Source organism: Mandrillus leucophaeus, unplaced genomic scaffold (assembly GCF_000951045.1).
Source record: "Mandrillus leucophaeus isolate KB7577 unplaced genomic scaffold, Mleu.le_1.0 Scaffold30, whole genome shotgun sequence".
Lineage (NCBI taxonomy): Eukaryota > Metazoa > Chordata > Mammalia > Primates > Cercopithecidae > Mandrillus > Mandrillus leucophaeus.
The window spans coordinates 262,668-282,981 of NW_012103143.1; the positions used below are offsets into that span (position 1 = coordinate 262,668).

Sequence of the window (20,314 nt, forward strand, 5' to 3'; positions counted from 1 at the left end):
TGGATGGATGGATGGATGGATAGATGTATGCCTGCGTAGGGGTATGTGTGGCTGGACAGATGCATGGGTGGGTGGGTGGATGAATGCATGGGTGGGTGGATGGGTGGGCACATGCATGCATGGATGATGCATTGGTGTGTGGTGGGTACATGCATGAGTAGATCTACCCAGGTGTGTGGATGAGAAGATTTTGAGATGCATGTTTGGATACAGGGCCGCAGGCAGAAGTGGGAGGTCCTGAGTCATAACTAGCAGCCACCATGATGAATTACATGCTCAGAACAGAACTCTGCAGCTCTGCAGAAGTGCAGCCCGGGAGGACAGGACAACTTAAGCTACCACTGGCAGGGATCAAGTGTGATGCTTCCCCTAGTACCACACAGCCTGTTTTCTGCTGGGTTCTGAGGCCGACATGTCTCCCTGGTTGAGGGTAGGGACAATGTACCTTCCAAACTCAGGAGGCCAGGCTCAGCTCACATTGGGGGTCAGGAGGCTGGGGTTCCCTGCTCTGATCATGGCCCATATGAGGGGAACTCATCTGAAGAAGAGCATGAACGCAGAAGCCCGTGGCCTGAGAAGGAGCCTTGTCTTGCAGCTACCAGGACAGGCAAGAAGCAGATGGTGGATTTGGATGCCATGTGTGGGCCTGTGGGGGTGAGGGTGAGGGCGGCCTGAAGAGGGGCTGGCCCACAGAGGACCCAGTGGAACAGCCAGGGTGGGGTATCGAGTGTGATTAGGGGACGCCCCCCAGGCAGGCGTCCTGGACGGCCTTGGCACGCCAGGCCGCTGAGCCAGCACATTGCTTTGTGTACAAATCACCTCCTTTTCTCCTTTTCTTCTGTTCCCATCCCCCACCTCCCTCCATGCCTAAATTCTTCCCAAACCACCCCAGCCTTCGGGCTGTCAGGAGGAAGGGTTGATGTGTGGTGGGTGGGAGGCCCCTGGTCTTGGATGGGCGCTGGGGGGTCCCTCCCACCCAAGACCAGGCACCTACCCCAGGCAGGAGTTGGGGAGGGAAGGGAGCGACTGCCTCCTCCGCCCCCTCCCCAACCTGTGTGCTTCCGGATGGGAGATCCCTGCAGGAAGGGGAGGCAGTGGTGCTGGGGACTGGGCCAGGTGGGAGAAATAGGCTTGGGGAAGGGGGGCCCAGGAAAAGTGTGGTCCAGACCAGGTGAGGGTAAAGGATCCTGCCAACCGAAGGGGGCTGAGGGTTCGGGGGTGTATTTGCCATGGTGAGAGGCCGCATTCGTGTTCCTGGGTCCTGCATGTATGCGTGTGTGTGTGTGCATGTATGTGCTTGCAAATGCCTGGGACTGCTGTGAATGCGCAGCTGGGTGATGTGCGGGTGTCCCCGCAAGTCCACACCTGTGCCCACAGCTGTGAGGGAGCAGCATATGGCTGTCCCCAGATTGTCCAACCTGGGCCCAGCTGGGACCCCAGTTCCCTCTTCTGCCAGAAGCCTGACCTGAACATCTGGCCACATCTGCCCACAAGAAAGGGAGTCCCAGAGCATGTGTCAGAGCTAGAAGGGCCCAGGCCTCCCGCCCCAGTGTAGGAACAGTCCTTCTCAGGGTCACAGTTTCCTCACCTGTGCAACGGGTGCCTGTGGAGTGGACACTGTGGTCTCCGTGGTGTCTTGCCAGAGGCGTACCACTCAGGGCGACCAACTCGTCCGGGTTTGCTGAGCACTTTCTCGGTTTCAGCACTGAAAGTCCCATGTCCTAGGACACCCCCAGTGCCCCCGCCAGTCCCAGGAAATCAAGATGGCTGGTCCCACTTGCCAGTGACGCTTCTCTTTCTACTACATCCTTCCCCTGCTAGCCCTGTCCCTGCCTCCCCCCACCCCATCTCTGGAACCTTCTCTGAAGGTTCTTACTTTCTCTTTTGCCTCCTGTCCTGTACCCTCTTCCTCCTGCCCCTTACTGTCCCCAGGGTCTCACTCAGTCTCCCTCTGGCTGCAGGGTCTCTTTCTCTCTGCTCCCCTCTCTTCCCTCTCTGTCTCCGGAGTCTCTGTCTCCTCTCCTGCCCAAAGGATCGTCCCCTGGTTGGTTTCTGGGGTCTGTCTCTCCATTCTCTGCTCACTTCGGTCTCCCCTCTCCACCTCCGGTGTCTCCCTGTCTCTGCCTCAGGGTCTCGCCACCTTCCCTGGGTGGTCCTGACCTCCCTCTTGTCTCCTGGCACCACACCCCCACGGGGCTGGCTGGGGTGGAAGCCAGGTCTGGGGGCTGTGACCAGGGCGGGAAGGGGAACCCAAGCAGACATGATATTTATGTTAAGACTTCAAAGTGGGGCAGAGGCCGCAGTGGGGGTGGAGGGGTGGAGGGTGGAGGGAGGGAGGTGCTAGCAAAAGCCAGACTAAGGTCAGCGCCGGCCCCTCCCAGCTGAGGGTCTCCTTGGTGACACACACCTCCCCGTGGGACCCTGAGACTCGGAGTAGGGACAGAATGCACTATTTTAGTGCAGAGTTCCAAGAAAGGCACTTCCTGCACCCCTGCCCTGCCCCCAGCCCCATCCTTTCTTCCTGTCACCCTGCAGCTGGGTCTGGGCGCTGTGGGCCCCACCTCCTCTGAACATCAGCCTGGCCCGGGAGACGGGGGGGTCTGGAGGTGGCAGGAGCAGAGGGCTCGATCTCAGCAGGAAAACATCCCTGGCGCGGGGACAGCCTGTGCGTTCCTGACTCTCTGGCAGAGGCCTCGCCTGGCAGGGCTGTGCGGGGCTGTAACCCGGTTGGCCCCGACCCAGCCAGGCGGACCCAGCCCTTTGGGGCCTCTGAGCCGTGAGCCTGAGGGCCTGAGGGGCCAAAATGGGCCAAGAGGGTCACCCCACCCCTGCCCCCGCCCTTGGCCTAACCTCTGCTAAAGACACCCAGCTGCTGGGACCTGGAAGGCGTGGGGTCAGGGGCCCTGGCCCTGGGTGGGGTGGGTGGGAAGGGCCAATTGTCTCATCCTGTGTCTCAGCTGAGCCCTGAGCCCCTCCCAGGGGCTGCGCCCAGCAGGCACCCTTCAGGCTGAGCCACCCCTCAGGAAGCCCTCTGCCCCCAGACCCAAGGCTCGCTCTGGACCCAGGACCCTCTGGTCCAAAGTCCACTCAGGCCCCAAATGCCCCAGCCCCTGGGCCAGTGTCTCCTCCAGGGTCCTCCCTAGGCTCTTCCCGTGAATCACTCAGGCTGGAATCTGATGAGCTCAGGCCTCCCCGCCCAGCACTGCCTGTCTCTGCCTCCTGCCTGGCTAGTGGGGTCACCACTCCCCTCATGGGGGTCTTCTCAGCAACCCACATCTCCCTCCAGGGTCCAGCATGGGCTGGGGTGGGTGAGTGGTGGTGGAGCAGGCCAGGGCTGCAGTGAGGTGACTCAGGAGAAAGCTTGGACTGCTTCTGTGTGCTCCAAAGTATAAAAGGTCTGTGTGTGTCTGTGTGTGTGTCTATGTGTGTGTCTGTCTTTGTGTGTGTCTGTGTGTCTGTGTGTGTCTTTGTGAGTGTGTCTCTGTGTGTGTTTGCACTTCCAGTGCTTGGAGAGTGGGAAGGGGCAGCCGTGTGCTGCTGTGTCTTGGGAGAGTGTGCGCCGTCGCGTCTGAGTGGGGGATGGAGTGTGCCAGTGGCAGTTCTGCACAGGTAGGTCTAGTGCATCATGGGGTCACCATGTGTCTCTGTGTCAGCCTGTCCCCATGTGTGTGTGTCTGGGAGTCACACTCTGAACCCAAGAACAAGGGTGCTGAAATATTTCAGTGTTTGCAGATTCAGGGATGTCTGAGTGGGTGGCTGGTCTGTGTCAGGGTGTGTCTGGGAGGAGGGGCGCCAGTGTGTCCCTGTGCCCCATCCCGCAGGAGTGACAGTGTCAGGGTGTGCCTGTTAACCCGGGGGTGCCCCAGGGTTGTTGCACATGCTCGTGGTTGGCAGGGTGTGCACACTGTGTGGGAATGTGGGTCAGACAGTGTCACTGTGTGTTAATTGTGGGTGTGAACATGGGTTGCAAGGTCATGGCAGGGTGCTAGATGCTCTGTGTTGAAGGTGTGGCAGGGTGGGGTGGGTCTCAATGACTGCCTTCTGCTGCACCCCTTTCAGGCCGCCCAGTAGGCCCCTGGTTCCTGGATCACCATGGCCCACAGAACCAGGGACATGCAGCCCTTCCCTCACCCCCTATTCGCAGGGTCCCAGGGACCCACTGCCGTGCGCTTTCCTCCTAGCACCAGGCCAGCAGCACTGAGCCCCCTGGGTCCTCTGGATGGCCTTCTCAGCAGAGGGGACCCTGCACGTGGCCAGGAATGAGGCGCATTCTGCCCCCTGGTGGCAGCGATGAAGGATGCGCCGCCCTGCACTCCAGGAACCCAGTGCCCCCGCCAGTCCCAGGAAATCAAGATGGCTGGTCCCACTTGCCAGTGACGCTTCTCTTTCTACTACATCCTTCCCCTGCTAGCCCTGTCCCTGCCTCCCCCCACCCCATCTCTGGAACCTTCTCTGAAGGTTCTTACTTTCTCTTTTGCCTCCTGTCCTGTACCCTCTTCCTCCTGCCCCTTACTGTCCCCAGGGTCTCACTCAGTCTCCCTCTGGCTGCAGGGTCTCTTTCTCTCTGCTCCCCTCTCTTCCCTCTCTGTCTCCGGAGTCTCTGTCTCCTCTCCTGCCCAAAGGATCGTCCCCTGGTTGGTTTCTGGGGTCTGTCTCTCCATTCTCTGCTCACTTCGGTCTCCCCTCTCCACCTCCGGTGTCTCCCTGTCTCTGCCTCAGGGTCTCGCCACCTTCCCTGGGTGGTCCTGACCTCCCTCTTGTCTCCTGGCACCACACCCCCACGGGGCTGGCTGGGGTGGAAGCCAGGTCTGGGGGCTGTGACCAGGGCGGGAAGGGGAACCCAAGCAGACATGATATTTATGTTAAGACTTCAAAGTGGGGCAGAGGCCGCAGTGGGGGTGGAGGGGTGGAGGGTGGAGGGAGGGAGGTGCTAGCAAAAGCCAGACTAAGGTCAGCGCCGGCCCCTCCCAGCTGAGGGTCTCCTTGGTGACACACACCTCCCCGTGGGACCCTGAGACTCGGAGTAGGGACAGAATGCACTATTTTAGTGCAGAGTTCCAAGAAAGGCACTTCCTGCACCCCTGCCCTGCCCCCAGCCCCATCCTTTCTTCCTGTCACCCTGCAGCTGGGTCTGGGCGCTGTGGGCCCCACCTCCTCTGAACATCAGCCTGGCCCGGGAGACGGGGGGGTCTGGAGGTGGCAGGAGCAGAGGGCTCGATCTCAGCAGGAAAACATCCCTGGCGCGGGGACAGCCTGTGCGTTCCTGACTCTCTGGCAGAGGCCTCGCCTGGCAGGGCTGTGCGGGGCTGTAACCCGGTTGGCCCCGACCCAGCCAGGCGGACCCAGCCCTTTGGGGCCTCTGAGCCGTGAGCCTGAGGGCCTGAGGGGCCAAAATGGGCCAAGAGGGTCACCCCACCCCTGCCCCCGCCCTTGGCCTAACCTCTGCTAAAGACACCCAGCTGCTGGGACCTGGAAGGCGTGGGGTCAGGGGCCCTGGCCCTGGGTGGGGTGGGTGGGAAGGGCCAATTGTCTCATCCTGTGTCTCAGCTGAGCCCTGAGCCCCTCCCAGGGGCTGCGCCCAGCAGGCACCCTTCAGGCTGAGCCACCCCTCAGGAAGCCCTCTGCCCCCAGACCCAAGGCTCGCTCTGGACCCAGGACCCTCTGGTCCAAAGTCCACTCAGGCCCCAAATGCCCCAGCCCCTGGGCCAGTGTCTCCTCCAGGGTCCTCCCTAGGCTCTTCCCGTGAATCACTCAGGCTGGAATCTGATGAGCTCAGGCCTCCCCGCCCAGCACTGCCTGTCTCTGCCTCCTGCCTGGCTAGTGGGGTCACCACTCCCCTCATGGGGGTCTTCTCAGCAACCCACATCTCCCTCCAGGGTCCAGCATGGGCTGGGGTGGGTGAGTGGTGGTGGAGCAGGCCAGGGCTGCAGTGAGGTGACTCAGGAGAAAGCTTGGACTGCTTCTGTGTGCTCCAAAGTATAAAAGGTCTGTGTGTGTCTGTGTGTGTGTCTATGTGTGTGTCTGTCTTTGTGTGTGTCTGTGTGTGTGTCTGTGTGTGTCTTTGTGAGTGTGTCTCTGTGTGTGTTTGCACTTCCAGTGCTTGGAGAGTGGGAAGGGGCAGCCGTGTGCTGCTGTGTCTTGGGAGAGTGTGCGCCGTCGCGTCTGAGTGGGGGATGGAGTGTGCCAGTGGCAGTTCTGCACAGGTAGGTCTAGTGCATCATGGGGTCACCATGTGTCTCTGTGTCAGCCTGTCCCCATGTGTGTGTGTCTGGGAGTCACACTCTGAACCCAAGAACAAGGGTGCTGAAATATTTCAGTGTTTGCAGATTCAGGGATGTCTGAGTGGGTGGCTGGTCTGTGTCAGGGTGTGTCTGGGAGGAGGGGCGCCAGTGTGTCCCTGTGCCCCATCCCGCAGGAGTGACAGTGTCAGGGTGTGCCTGTTAACCCGGGGGTGCCCCAGGGTTGTTGCACATGCTCGTGGTTGGCAGGGTGTGCACACTGTGTGGGAATGTGGGTCAGACAGTGTCACTGTGTGTTAATTGTGGGTGTGAACATGGGTTGCAAGGTCATGGCAGGGTGCTAGATGCTCTGTGTTGAAGGTGTGGCAGGGTGGGGTGGGTCTCAATGACTGCCTTCTGCTGCACCCCTTTCAGGCCGCCCAGTAGGCCCCTGGTTCCTGGATCACCATGGCCCACAGAACCAGGGACATGCAGCCCTTCCCTCACCCCCTATTCGCAGGGTCCCAGGGACCCACTGCCGTGCGCTTTCCTCCTAGCACCAGGCCAGCAGCACTGAGCCCCCTGGGTCCTCTGGATGGCCTTCTCAGCAGAGGGGACCCTGCACGTGGCCAGGAATGAGGCGCATTCTGCCCCCTGGTGGCAGCGATGAAGGATGCGCCGCCCTGCACTCCAGGAAAGCGGAGGGACGGTTTAGGCTGCGTCTTTCGGAATCAGTCATTCCACATAGACTCACAAGTGCCAATTCCGGCCCGGGCATTGTTCAAGGCCCTTGAGATTTAGCTAGGAACAAGGCGGGGTTGGCTCTGGCATTCTAGTGAGGGAGACAGACAATAAATTTGCATACAGAACCACCGTGACTTTAGGAGTGATGAGGGCAACGTTTCCAAGTAAGGAAATGACCTGGCTGCTCGTTAACAGATCCAAACGTCAGAGTTCCAGTCTTGCCCTGCAGAGTGGACGCTGGGCCGGGCATGTCACCTCTTGGAGCCTTGGTTTCCTTTTCCATAGGGACAAAGACTGGGGAAGGGGTGGCACGGAATCCCTAGGCACAGTGGACTTTCCGTTACCGTCCAGATCACACCATGTGAATGGAGAGATGTGACCTGTTTCCCTTTGGCTGGAGCTGGGGGCGCTTAGCGCTTGGTCTATAACAGACACTTTTGTTGTTGTTGTTGTTTGATTTTTTGTTGGAGTCTTGCTCTGTCGGCCAGGCTGGAGTGCAGTGGCATGATCTCGGCTTACTGCAACCTCCACCTCCCAGGTTCGAGCGATTTTCCTGTCTCAGCCTCCCAAGTAGCTGGGACTACAGGCACAAGCCACCCTGCCCAGCTAATTTCTGTATTTTTAGTAGAGATGGGGTTTCACCATGTTGGCCAGGCTGGTCTTGAACTCCTGACCTTAGGTGATCTGCCTACCTCGGCCTCCCAGAGTGCTAGGATTATAGGCCTGAGCCACCTCACCCAGCCTATAACGGACATTTGATAAATGTGCTGAGTGGACAAATAAATCAGCCCTTCTGCTCTGAAGGACTGTAGAACCTGGTGTCTGAACCCTTTGCCCTGTAACAAGGCACTTTCCCTGAGCAAGTCTGAGTTTTCTCATCTGTAAAATGGGGCTAGTGAGACCGGTCTTACACTGGCCTATCACTGTCTGCCTTGCCTGGAGGTTCTGCCCCAGGATCATGACCTTGCTGATGCTGCTGATTTGGCCTGGACCCCTGACCAATCAGTTTTTTTATTTTTTTATTTTTATTGTGTTTTTTATTTCTTTTGAGAAGGACTCTTGCTCTGTTGCCCAGGGTGGAGTGCAATGGTGTGATCTCAGGTCACTGCAAGCTCCACCTCCCAGGTTCAAGCAATTCTCTTGCCTCAGCCTCCCCAGTAGCTGGGCTACAGGGTAGCTGGGACTACAGGTACGTGCCACTACGCCTGGCTAATTTTTGTATTTTTAGTACAGACGGGTTTTCACCATGCTGGCCAGGCTGGTCTCGAACTCCTGATCTCAGATGATCCACCCGCCTCGGCCTCCCAAAGTGCTGGGATTACAGGAGTGACCCACCAGGCACAGCCCAGAGTTTCTTGAGAAGAAAAACCACAAGACCCAGGCAGCAGCAGCCCCCTGTGGTGCTCCATCACTGGCGAGGGCAGGGAGGGGGTCAGGTCATGCTGAGCCTGGCAAGGGTGGGAAGGGCTTGCAGAGGCCCCAGAGCCTCATTCCCAGGAGACCAGCTGTACATCCGGCCCCTGGGATCCTCTGAGCACCCTCTACAAACATTCCACGTCCTTCCTCTGGGACTGAGCTTGACACATCCTGTGTTTGATTCCCAGTACCCAGCCCTCCCTTATACTCCCCAGGTTTCTGCCTCACTGTCCCTCACTCCTAGTTATCAAACTCCAATCCGTGAACAATATTTATTGAGCGCCTATGGCATTTGTGCTCAGCATTGGACTGTGCGAGGCACTAGGGGTGAGTGGTGAAACAGGGAGGGAGGACAGAAGAGCTAATGGGACACTTCCTGTCAGCAAGAAGCTTGGGAGGGCATGGAAGTGGGAAGAGAAGAGCTGCTGGTGGCCTAGTGACAAATTTGGGAGCCCTGCAACTGGGCTGTATCTGGACTGCTCATCTGAAAGCCAGTGACTGGCTGGGTGCGATAGCTCATGCCTGTAATCCCAGCACTTTGGGAGGCCAAGGTGGGTGGATCACCTAAGGTCAGGAGTTTGAGACCAGCCTGGCCAACATGGGGAAACCCCATCTCTACTAATAATACAAAAATTAGCCAGGTATGGTGGTGCACATCTGTAGTCCCAGCTACTTGGGAGGCTGAGGCAGAAGCATCATTTGAACCGGGAGGCGGAGGTTGCTGTGAGCCGAGATCATACCACTGCACTCTAGCCAGAGCGACAGAGCAAAACTCCATCACAAACAAACAAACAAACAAACCCAAAAAGCCAATGTCCACAATTTCTACCTCCCAGTTGTCATGTCTGACATGCGGGCTGACGTCCCTCTGTGCTCAGTGCCTGAGGAGAGAACCTCTGGGGTCGTCCTCCACGGGGGGACAATTCCTTCCTTCCTGGGGATGACCCACGAAAGGCTGGCCTTACCCAGACCCCAGAACCTATGGGACCTGGGGGCCAGCAGCCTCGGTCCCTGCGCTGTCCCCAGGTTGCCTGACGCTGCCAGGGACCCCCTGTGCTGCTACAACCTTGGAGGCGCCCTCACCTCTGGGTACCGTGAGCATTGTGTGGCCAGCTTCCCTCTCGGCAGCTTCCCTGGCCATGCACGCCCCCTCGTGGTTGGTCGTCGGCACTTTTCCTTTTTTGGATTTGCTACCTGCTCTGGGCTTCCTTGGGGGCTGCCCCGGCCTTTGTGGGTGACTTAGAATGGAGGGTGGAGTTGGAACCTGATGCCCTGGTTTGCGTGGGGGAGCCTGTAAGGACTTGCTGTATGACATCCTGGGAGTCACTTTCCTGAACCTCAGTGGGCCCAACAAGCCACGGCCAGGTAAAGCTTTTGTGACGGCCAAGAGTTTAGTGCAGAGAGCATGGTTTCTGAGCCCCCTCTCCATTCTGGAAGCTTATCTGCCAGCTGGTGTATCTCCCCAGAGATGCTGGAGGGCCTGGGAGGACTCCAAATCTTGGGGAGAGACTGTAACTTGGGTACTTTCTCCCCAGGGCCTGATTTCCGGGGGAATAACCTCCTTGAACTAGGTGTCAGCAGGTGGGAGCCCTGTCTGGCAGAGAGTAGATTCCAGGAGAGAGTTAGCAGCCCAGCTCTCTCCCTCCCTTTCTGCCATGAGCTCCGCTTGTGCAAAATCACCCATTTTGATCACTGAAACACTTCTGGGAACCGAGCAGGGCAGCAATAGTGTCCCCACTTTACAGATGAGAGTACTGACGCTTGCAGGTGCAGGTCCTTTGGGTGTCCAGGACAGGGGTGGGCTCTGAGCCTTTGCTGCTGTTCCGTGGCCTTTCTAAATCCTCCTGACACCTAGGAGCCATTGGAACCTTTTAGGGTCTGGAAGTCTCAGCCTGGTGGGGGCTACTGGGGTGGAGCCCTGACTCAGTCACGCCCATGGGGGGAAGGGTAAAAGGAGCCGAGACCGTTACCCTCCCCATGTCAGAGGTTGGGCATCCATCAGATTCACCCCCACTTGGCACACTCCCCATTGCAGGCTGGCTCACCCTCAGCTGGGTGAGAAGAACAAGAGGCAAGGGGCCTTGGGCACACAGTCTGGGGGTCCCCCGAGCCCCCTCATCTTTATTCCAGTTCCTCAGATGTGGCAGTTCCCTCAGCTTCCCTGGAGACAAGTATCAGACAAAGGTGGTGGCAGACACTGGACAGGGCCCTGGGTGGGGCTGCTGGCGCTAAAAGGACTTCTCAGCAGGCGCAAGGTCTCCCGCCCCAAATGACCCTTCTGGCCACTTCAAGCTACTCCTCTGCTGCCCGGCTTCCCTCTGCCTCTGGCTCCCCTGGCTGAGCAGGGCCTTCACGGGCTCGACCCTGGCCCCCTTCAGCAGTTGTCTCAGACTCTTCCCGAGTGTCCCTGGGGCTGGCTTTGACCCCAGCGTCCTCATGTCCCTGGCACCCTTGCTCCTCCCCTCTGCTCCTTGCCTCTGACTGCCCTCTGCCCTCCTCCTCTGTTGCAGCCTCCTGGGTCTCAGGCCACTCTGCCCGGCGGTAGACAAGGTAGCCAGTGGTGGGCAGCCTGTGGGCCAGGGCTCCAGAGGGCAGGCGGTGGTAGCCCTGGTCCTTGTACAGGAAGAGGCCAAAAGTGTTGGGCTGCGTCACTCGGAACTTGGTGGCACAGAGCTGGTTCAGGGTGGCGATCGAGGCCTCTGGGGGCACAGCCAGGGTCTTGGAGGTGCAGCCACTGCTGGGATCCTGATAGGCTACTCGGAGGAGGTGCTATGCAGGAGGAGAAGCAAAAACAAGTACTCAGCCCTGACTGGCATGCATCTGGCTCCAAAGCTGAGGGACCAGTGTGGGCTGTGCAGGGACAGGGTGGGGAGGTGGAAATCCAGTGGGAGAACCAAGTGGCAAAAGCTCTGTGAGCTCCAGGGGTCGGCTTGTGGGCCACAGCTGAAGGTGCACGACAGCCCAGTGGGGAGCTCACAAGCCTGAGACGAAGCTTTGATAGTGCACACTTTGTGCCCCAAGTACTCTCCTGCATTAACTCATTTAATCTTCACCTCAACCCCACGAGGTAGGTCCTATTACCCCATTGTACTGATGAGAAAACTGAGGCACAAAGTAGTTAAGTAACTTGCCCAAGTCCCCACAACCCAGTGGCAGAGCTGGGATTAGAACCCAGGATCTGGCTACAGAGTCTGGACTCTTCACCAAGGACAGGAAGGTGAAAGGCGGGGATGGTGTCTGGCTCTGAGGACACGGTGGAGGGCCTGTTACCTGGAAGCAGTGGGTGGCAGGCAGGCGGCGCTGCTCCCAGAGGCTGAGGGAGCGCCGTAGCTCCTGCGAGGGACTCAGTGGGAGGGTGTGGGCCTGACCCAGGCCACTCAGCAGGGCCAGGCTGGCAGACAGGCTGGTCAGGTAGTAGCCACCTGGGACACAGGGTGGAAGAACACGGCTCAGGCTGGGTGTGGGGCACCCATCCCCTCTCCCCTTCCCTGCTTATTCAGGGCCTACCCAGGCAGGGAAGTGGGTGGGGGTCCCTCACCCTCTCCGGTGAGCAGGCTGGGCTCCAGCAGCTCTGACATGTACTCGGCCTCCAGCAGCAGCTCAGGAAGGTCACAGTGGGCCAAGACGAGGCTCAGCAGAGGCAGGAACTCGTCAGCACCCGCGTCCTCCCCTGTGGGGACATGGTGAGAGGAAGAAGCTTCAGGTGCAGTCCTTGCTTTAGGCAGTGACCCCTCCCCATGGCCTAGCAACCGTGTCAGGGCTTCGGAGAGAACGCACTGCTCTCTAGGCCTCAGTTTCGCAATCTGCAAGATGGGAGGGTGGGCTCATTCTCTCCCGCAGGGCCATTCCAGGGTCCTGGGGACCTGCCACTGGGGGTCCCACCTCCGACTCAGAGGGGCAGGGCAGGGTGAGGTGGTGGCAGAGACATACCCTCCTGGGTCCTCAGAGCCATGTAGAGCAGCTTGCAGGCCTGCAGGAGCCGCTTCACCTGGGCGCTGGGTGAGTAGGTGCGGAGCAGCTGCAGCAACTTCTGGCGCACCTGCTCCATCTCTACTGGGGAGGGCAGGCTCAGGTGGGACCCAAAAGCTCCGGGACCCTGGGCCCGGGCCAGGCGGAGGCCCTCAGCTAGGCGGCCCAGGGAGCCGTCTGCGGCAAGCCGGCGCCGCACGCGGGCTGCCAGGATGGGCCGGAGAGGCTTGAGCACAGAGCGATGCAATGACTTCTCCAGGACATGTTCTGCCAGAGGAGGGGCAGGGAGGGGTCAGGGGAAGACTGGGGAGATGGGGGACAGAGGCCAGGGGAGAAGGGAGCAGGGGTAGAATCGGGGAGGAGAGGCAAGGAAAGCAGGAGGAGGTAGCCTGGGTGAGACAGAAGAGTTTGGGGAGAGAGAGGATGGAACTCTCTCGAACAGTGGCAAGACAGGGTGGGTTTGTAAAGCAGCAGAACAGAATCAGACAGGCTGGCGCTGTGGAGGGGAGCAGAGGGTCGGATGGGGCAGTGCTGGAGCTATGGAGAGACGGAGCCTCACCCAGCCTTTTAGGCGGCAGCAGCTTCTCAGGGCCCAGCTCCACGCTCAGCATGGCCCGGGCCCGGTTCAGTGCCTGACGGATGCCCTGCAGCTCCTGGGGCTCAGGCCCGGCCCGCACCTGGGTCAGTAGGTCCTGCACCAGCTGGCCTGCGGCTGTGTGTCGGTCCTGCATCAGTGCCGCCGCGGCCCGGCCCACCTGCCGCTCCGGCGCCAGTAGGGAGCAGAAGGCGGCACTCATGGACCGAAGCAGAGGCCGCCGGCGGCCCAGGTGGGGTGAGGTCGCTGGGCTCCCCCAGGACCCTGGCGCCCCCTCCTCCTCGGAGCTGCTGGGGGAGCCGCAGTCCACCTCCTGGAGGGAGGGCATAGGCGGAAGGCTAGGGTCACCGCCTGCTGGCACGCGGTACCCCACTGAACTCTCCCTCCGCAGCAACTGGCAAGGGGGCAGCCGCTCTGTCTGGCTGGGGACTGCCCCTGGCAACACAGGGACGGGGGGAGGCGGCACGGCAGGTGGAGACAGGGGGCTGGAAGTCTCTGTGGACACCCGCACTTTGAAGCTTCTCTTGAATTTCTCCCGCTTGGTGGGCCCCAGGTCCCCCGGGAACAGGGGGTTGAAGAAGCACAAGGCGGCTCCGGTGCCCTGGTCCAGCTCTTGAGGGGACCGGGCCTTCAGCTGGGGCAACGCTGGGCCTCCAGCCGGGCCCCGCTGAGCCTTGATGTTGAGGGAGGAGCTCCAGAACTCTAGGGAACAAGAAACCAACTGGGGCCTCCAGGATTGGTTAGGGGAAGTTTCCCAACCAAGGAAAGGCATGGGCTTCGCGAAGGCCGTGTGCTGCGAGCCTTCCCCTTCCCTCAGCCTCAGCTTTTTCATCTGTGCAATGGGTGGCAAGGAGCTCTTACCAATGCCCAGATGGGAGATGGCCTCCAGCTCTTTGTGGGTGGCTGCACGGTGGATGGCTCTGGGGAGCTGCAGCGGGAGGAGAAGGATGTCCCTGAGGCCAGAGAGGGGAGCAGAAGGGAGTGAGGGCCGAAGGGGGTGGGGAGGATGGGCTGTCCCAAGGAGCAGGGCCCGTGGACACCGGGCACCCTGCAGGCAGACTCACCGGGTGTGGCAGTAGGCACAGATGAGCTGGACTAGGTCTGGGAACATGAGCTCCGAGCCCTCCAAGGAGACGCCTGAGAGAGGAGGGAAGTGAGGTGCTTCTCTAGGGAACCTCCCTCCTTCCAGCCCCTTCCTGCCAGGCCAGCCCCTCACCGCCAGGGCTCTCCAGGATGTAGTGGCTGGAGACGAAGGAGGGGCCGCTGGCTTCGGGCAGTCGCATGCACAGGGCCTGGCACTGTCGGGTGTTAGATTTCCGCACGAGGAACGTCTGCAAGTGGATAGGGCTCAGGCAGCTCAGGACTTTGGCATCCCACCCTTCTCCCTCCCACCCCTGGCTTGCCAGTCCCTGGAGGTTGGGGGCAAGACTCACCCCCGGGGGCTCAGTCCTCAGCACGTGCAGTGCCGCGGCTGCGTTGGCTTGCAGCTGCAGCCACACAGGCCGGGTGAGCAGCAGGCGCTCCCGCAGGCTCACAACGCGTCCCGGCCGCTGTGGCCCGCCTGCCTGCCCGCCGCTGGCATTGGGCACGTCATACAGTGGGTCCTGGGCTGGCCTGAGGGCGGGCATCCAGATCTGAGCAGGGAGCCAGGGGCTGGGACCCTTGCTCTCCTCTTCCCCGCTCCCAGGTTTCCCACCTTCTCCGTCCCCAGATAGGCCCTCTTCTCGCAGCCCCTCCCTGCCCCACCTGGCTGCCCTGCCAACTTCACTAACTTTTCTGTCTCCAGGTGCCCAGGAGTGAAGCTGGATGGGCTGGGGGCTCCCGGAGGGCCCGTGCCTGACTCTCCAGGGCTTTCCATGGCTGGGAGCTCCTTCGGCTTCAGGAAGAGAATCCAACCCCAAGGCAAGGCACGCACATCCCCAGTGAGTAACACTTCCTGAGGGCGGTCCGCCTGTCACACCCGCCTGTTAACTCTTGTGTGTCCACCCCGCCTGGCCAGTGCCTGCCTCCTCTGTTCTGGACCCTGCTTCGGGGGTCAGGGATCCCCTCCGTGCTAGCCCTGCTCTGAGGGCCCCAGCTGGGGGGTGCCACCTCCACACAGGGCCTCCTGCAGCCTCACCAGCTCCTCAAATTGCACAGGTGGGCGGGAAGTGGTTAAACGGCCGACTCAGTCCCTGCAGGTCCCAGCCACACTCTGGGGGCACCTCTGGGTCTGTGGTCAGTTGCTCATCTGCCCCTGGCCTCAGGTCAGCCTTGTGGGAGAGCACCCTCTACTGTCCATAGATGACTCATTCCTGAACATGGGTTTTAGGATTTTAGGTTGCCATGGAGAAAATATGCCACGTCTCCATGGAAACCAACCTATTTGCTTAACTGAGGTTCTGGGGGTGGTTCTGACACTCAGCACTAACCAGGGGGAGTCTGGCTGTGAGGTCGTTAGCACATGGCGCTGCTGCCGGCTGCCTCCTACGCACGCAGGCTCTGCCAGCCTGCCTTGCCAATCTGCCAGGCAACTGGGACAGGTGCAGACATGACCCAGGCTTCAAGCACACGCACCCATCCTCCCCACCCGAGGCACTCTGCTGGCGCCATATGTTCTCTGCCCAGTGCCAGGCAGCCCAGCGCCCACCTCCCCCTCCCCAGTGTGGCCCCACGCACAGTGCTCCAGCCTCTGCTGGGCAGTGCGAGGAGTGGCAATCTGCAGGCACCCCAGAAGTCAGCCTGGTTCAGGTGCTCCCCACAGAAGCCTTGATTCTCTTGCAAGGTAAATCACACATACACGGGGCACGCCAGAATCCCAGGAAAGGTTTTAATTCTAGTCCTTGAAATCTGAGAGGCAGACACCAAGAACTGCCCTGAGAAAACCTGGGGGGCCTGGCATCTTGCCTCCAGCCCCAGCCAGGGTGGACAGCCCCCCTAGATATCACGTCTGACTCAGAGTTCCTGCACAGTGGGGCCTGGCTCCCTGGCCCTGAGGCCGGAAAGCCTGCATCCAAGATCAGCAAGAGGATGTGGCTTTGACTTCAGCTGTCTTCTCTGTCAGGGGAGCCCCAAGAGGCGGATCTTCAGGAGCGGGAGGTGGCAGGCGGCTCAGGGATGGAGAGCAGCCTTGCCTGGCCAGGTTGGCTCCACAGCCACAGCTGTGCAGGCCTCGAGGAGGGCAGAGGAGTCGTCCAGGCCAGTGCCAGCGGAGTGGGAGGGCCCAGCAGCACCACAGGAGCCTGGCTGGGCAGACCCTGAGGGGCCTGTGGGTCTGCCTGTCTGCAGCAGGAAGATGAGAATCCTGGGTGTGGTGCCAGCTGCTCTGAGGGTCCCCCTGGCTCTGAACAGCAGGGTCACGGTCCTGTGTATATGTGGGAAGGAGAAAACTGTCACCAGTGAGGAAGCTGAAAGGAGGGGGGCAGCCACTTACTGAGCGGAGTGACTTTGGGCTGGCCCAGGACAGGCCTCCTGGGCAGCTCCACGGCCCTCCCTGACCCCTCCTGAGTGGGAGCTCCATCAACCCAGGCTTCCCCAGCCCCATCCTGGTTCCTGCTCCTCAAACTCCCACAAGCCCCTCAAATCTAGACCATCCTAACTTTCTTGGGCCACTGATTCTGACACAGCCACAGCCTCTCTCTGGGCTCCTTCCTGGAGGCTGAGCTGAGGGAAGGTGATGGCAAGGCGGGCAGGGGAGGCCGTACAACAGCCATAGTTCTTACCATCCGATTTTCTCTTCTGAGGGGACACAGCTGCCCTAGCCTGGGTGGATGAGAAGAAAAGCCCCCCTGAGAGCCCACCTACAGCCTGGCAATCCCTGCCCCACCTCCCACCTCTGTGGCGTGTGGGCTGCTGCCTTAGTGCTATGCCCCCGGGGCCAGGAACATAGGGCCCCCCAAGCCAGAGCTCCCATGCTCCTGACCGCTGGCCAGCTCAACGGCTCTCCCGCCTCCCCGCCCCCCTCCCACCCCATCAAAACCTGCCCTGGAACAGGAAGGGGCTGACACAGACTAGAAATCCCTTCTCCCAGGGCCGCCTTGAGCAAGAGGACTTGTGAGCCAACTGCGATCCAGGGACCCTGGGCTGAAGATGGGGGAGCCTTGGTGAGCAGAGAACTCCCAGGCCTGCAGATGGCAGAGCTGCTGCCAGGGTGGGGGGCCCTGAGGTGGGGCAGGGCACATGGGCAGCAGCGGCCCCACCTTTTTGATGGCCGTCCAGTCCTCCAGGATGTCGATCTCTTGAAGCATGTACACGATGTATGGGCCTGTGGTAGGGGTCAAGGAAGCCCAGTGGAGGCGGCAGGTGACGAGGGCAGGGCCACCCACCTGACATTCAGGAGTGGGGGTACAGCAGACAGCATGAAGTGGGAGCTGAGGATCTGGGTCCGAGCTCAGGTTCCACCTCCTACCTCTTCGCCCCCCAGTTCCAGGGTCCTCCTGGAACCAAGTCCATGGAGGACACCAAGTGTTGTTCCCCATCCCTTGCTCACCCTCACCTTGTCTTGAGGTCAGCTGGCTGAGGCCCATCCCATCTCACCCTGCAGCACTGGCCCTGACCTGGCCCCTTCCCCGATCCAAAGACAGACGCAGGGCTTCTCCCTTAGAGACAACTCCCCTTCCCCACAGTGCTCCCTACCTGATGTCTCCATGCCTTCACCTCCCATTCGCTCAAGTCACGGCCTTCCAGATTCCTCCCTCCCTGCCTGGGCCTGCTCTCCAGCACCAGGTGGCCATAATGACTAAGGCTGGCTGCTGCAGGAATGCCCTCAGGGGCACAGGAGGACTCTGCTCTGCCAGGACAGATGAAAGCACAGCAGGCCCTGGACTAAGCTTAAGCTAAGCCTGCCTAGGGAGGGGTGGAGGCAGCTGGTGCCCTCTGGGATGTGGGCACCCCATGGTAGGGCACAGGAGCACACAGGAGAGTGAAGCCATAGGCACTGGAGTAAGACCGGAGAGGCCTCACAGAGGAGGTAACGTTTGAGATGAGCCCTGGACAGTCGGGACAAGCAGGACTTCCAAGAGAAGGGTGGGTGGGATATGAGCAAAGGCTCCCCAGGGAAAGCTGGGGACCCACTCAGACAACCCCAGGAGATGGAAAGGCCTCAAAGGCCAAACCTCACTCAGGCTCGAGTGCAGTGGCACATCATGGCTCGCTGCAGCCTTGATCTCTCAGGCTCAAGCAATTCTCTTGCCTCAGCCTTCAGAGTAGCTGGGACTATAGATGCACACCGCCACACCTGGCTAATTTTTGCTATTTTTTTCTAGAGACGGGTTTCACCATGTTGCCCAAGGTGGTCTCGAAATGAACTCCTGGGCTCAAGCAATCTTACCTGCCTTGGCCTCCCAAAGTGCTGGGACTATAGATGTGAGCCACTGAGCCTACCCCGTTTCTGTTTTCCTAGGGTCCACATAGCCCAGAGAGACCCAAGACCCTGTAAGAAATTGCTGACAGCTGGATTTGCCTGGACATGGTCACATGACACCAAGCAACCACAAGTGCATCTAGTGTGACTACCCTCCATGTCCCCTCCAAACCTCTCCCCCAGGTCTGGAGGTGACCCTAACATCCTGCCACCTTTTAGGCCACCTTGGGTGAAAGGATACCAGAAACCAGAGGTGCCTTCTTCCTCTTGCTGGGCGGCAGGGAGTCCCAAGACCTGGAGCTGCCTCTGGCGTGCAGTTTGTCGTCCCACCATTCTGCCCCCAGACCCAGAGTTAGAACTGGGGTGCTGGCCCACAGGACCCTCTCTCTTCTGTAGCCTCTGCCCCCACCATGGGCCAGCCTGGCCTCATATCCCCTGCCCCATCACCACCCTGGGCTTGGGGTAGGAAGCCCCTTAGGGCTGTTCAGGTCCTGCCCGCACAGCTGCACAACCCCGGGAAGAGGCCGCTGCACTTCTGTGAGCCTCATCTGTTTAGTGGACAGTGGGATGATGACAATTCCTGCCACCCCAGGACTCCACATGAACACAGGTACTATGAACGTGGAGGGGACTAGAGCTATTGCATGGGACTGCATGTCACACTGATACCTGTTTTGGAAAGAGCAGGGGCAGAAGAGGGCAGGGAGACCCACTCTGCCCGAGCCCCCACTGTGTGCCAGGCCCTTTCCAGGCCTGGTTTCCTTCAGTCCTCACACTGACCCCAAGAGGCAGGTCCTCTGACTGTCCCCTTGACTTCAGGACATCTGAAGTCCAGAGAGGGGTGGGCGTTGACAGAGCCAAGCCCAGGGCCGGGATGCCCGGGCTCTCGCGCTCACCGGAGCTGAGGTCCAGGCTCTGGCGGTCCTCCTCCAGCCTCTGGATCCGCTCCTGCAGCTCCCCCTGCAGTGTGTCATAGAGCAGCAGCTTCTCACTCTGGAAGAGGGGGCAGTAGCTCAGCAGGACGGATGGGGAGAGCTCACTTCAGGCCTTGCGCCCTGCCTTGTCCCCAGTGTGCCCAATCAGGCCCACCTCCAGGTGCTGTTTGGCTCCCTGCAGCTCACATTCGTACTTATTCCTGATCACATCCAGACAGAACCCCTTGTAGATCCCTGCAGAGAAAGGAAGGAGGGGCCCTGCTTGGCTGGGGAGCCTGGTGCCCACACAGGAGGGCTGAAAGCAAAGGGTGAGGCCAGGGAGGAACAAGAGAGGAAGGGGACAGGGTGCCATGGGTTCTGGGAGGGGAAAAAGGCACAGAACCACCCACAGACCTGCCACCTGAATGCGAATCTTGAGGCTCTGCTGCAGCCCCCCAAGGGGCTCCGTGTATTCAGGGGCTCTCTCAGCCCCCACTTCCTCCAGCCGCAACCGCAGCTGACTCAGTCGTTCCCTGAACAACCTGGGTGGTAAAAAAGGCAGCCGTGCACCCATTTGCTCACCTATTGCTCTTGGGCAAACACGTACCCAGCACCCATTCCACAGCAAGCCCTGTGTTAGGCGTGCACTTCCTGGGCACCAACCATGCCTGCCCAGTACCAGGCCCACCGCCTCCTCATCCCAGCTCCTCGCAGACCCAGCCCAAGGTGTCCCCATGCTCACTTCTCCTTTAGCTCCGAGAACTGCTTTTCTAGGTCCAGCATCTCACTGACACACTCACTGCGGCGCCGCTCATAGTCCTCATCATCCATCTCTGGGACAAGAGGCCAGTAAGGGCTAGCTCTGGGGAGGGGTGGTGGGTACCCACATGTGTGCATGTGCGTCCTTCATGTGTGTGTGTGTGCGTGTGTGCTCGTGTGAAGGGGCTGTGTGTGTGCATGCGTCCTTGTGTGAAGGGGCTGTGTGTTTGTATGCGTGCTTGTGTGTAGGGGCTGTGTGTGTGTGCGCGCGTGCTTGTGTGTAGGGGCTGTGTGTGTGTGTGCGTGCGTAGGGGCTGTGTGTGCATGTGTGCTCATGTGTAGGGGCTGTGTGTGTATG

General features: G+C 60.2%; 2 protein-coding genes across 5 annotated transcripts in view; both read right to left on the minus strand.

Moving 5' to 3' along the window:
- Positions 1 to 10,459: 10,459 nt before the first annotated feature.
- RIN1 (Ras and Rab interactor 1) lies at positions 10,460 to 14,928 on the minus strand. The gene is made up of 10 exons (XM_011986918.1): positions 14,715 to 14,928; positions 14,376 to 14,556; positions 14,159 to 14,273; positions 14,007 to 14,079; positions 13,804 to 13,895; positions 12,907 to 13,644; positions 12,309 to 12,614; positions 11,917 to 12,048; positions 11,649 to 11,800; positions 10,460 to 11,147 (listed from the first exon to the last, which is right to left on the minus strand). Exons 1-10 carry the CDS (start codon positions 14,798 to 14,800, stop codon positions 10,671 to 10,673), a joined length of 2,352 nt encoding a protein of 783 aa, XP_011842308.1. The 5' UTR covers positions 14,801 to 14,928; the 3' UTR covers positions 10,460 to 10,670.
- Positions 14,929 to 15,731: 803 nt separating this feature from the next.
- BRMS1 (breast cancer metastasis suppressor 1) overlaps positions 15,732 to 20,314 on the minus strand; it is a 9,879-nt gene continuing 5,296 nt past the window's right edge. Inside the window, exons 3-10 of one of the 4 annotated variants that reach the window (XM_011986920.1) lie at positions 19,940 to 20,030; positions 19,612 to 19,739; positions 19,373 to 19,452; positions 19,180 to 19,276; positions 18,525 to 18,617; positions 17,121 to 17,185; positions 16,644 to 16,678; positions 15,732 to 16,285 (exon numbers count right to left, since the gene is read on the minus strand). In XM_011986920.1, coding sequence (XP_011842310.1) covers positions 16,033 to 16,285; positions 16,644 to 16,678; positions 17,121 to 17,185; positions 18,525 to 18,617; positions 19,180 to 19,276; positions 19,373 to 19,452; positions 19,612 to 19,739; positions 19,940 to 20,030 — 842 coding nt within the window. In that variant the 3' untranslated portion in view covers positions 15,732 to 16,032. Of the gene's footprint in view, positions 16,286 to 16,643; positions 16,684 to 17,120; positions 17,186 to 18,523; positions 18,618 to 19,175; positions 19,740 to 19,939; positions 20,031 to 20,314 lie in introns of those variants that run through there. The other 3 variants (XM_011986919.1, XM_011986921.1, XR_001006755.1) reach the window with 3 other exon arrangements.

Excerpts from the sequence above, each read along its gene's own strand:
- RIN1 (XM_011986918.1), bottom strand. The coding sequence starts at position 14,800 with ATGGAAAGCCCTGGAGAGTCAGGCACGGGCCCTCCGGGAGCCCCCAGC. Across the intron at positions 12,615-12,906 it reads GCTGCCGCCTAAAAGGCTGG|AACATGTCCTGGAGAAGTCA; the intron begins GTGAGGCTCCGT and ends CTCCTCTGGCAG. Across the intron at positions 11,148-11,648 it reads CTGCCACCCACTGCTTCCAG|CACCTCCTCCGAGTAGCCTA; the intron begins GTAACAGGCCCT and ends CCTCCTGCATAG.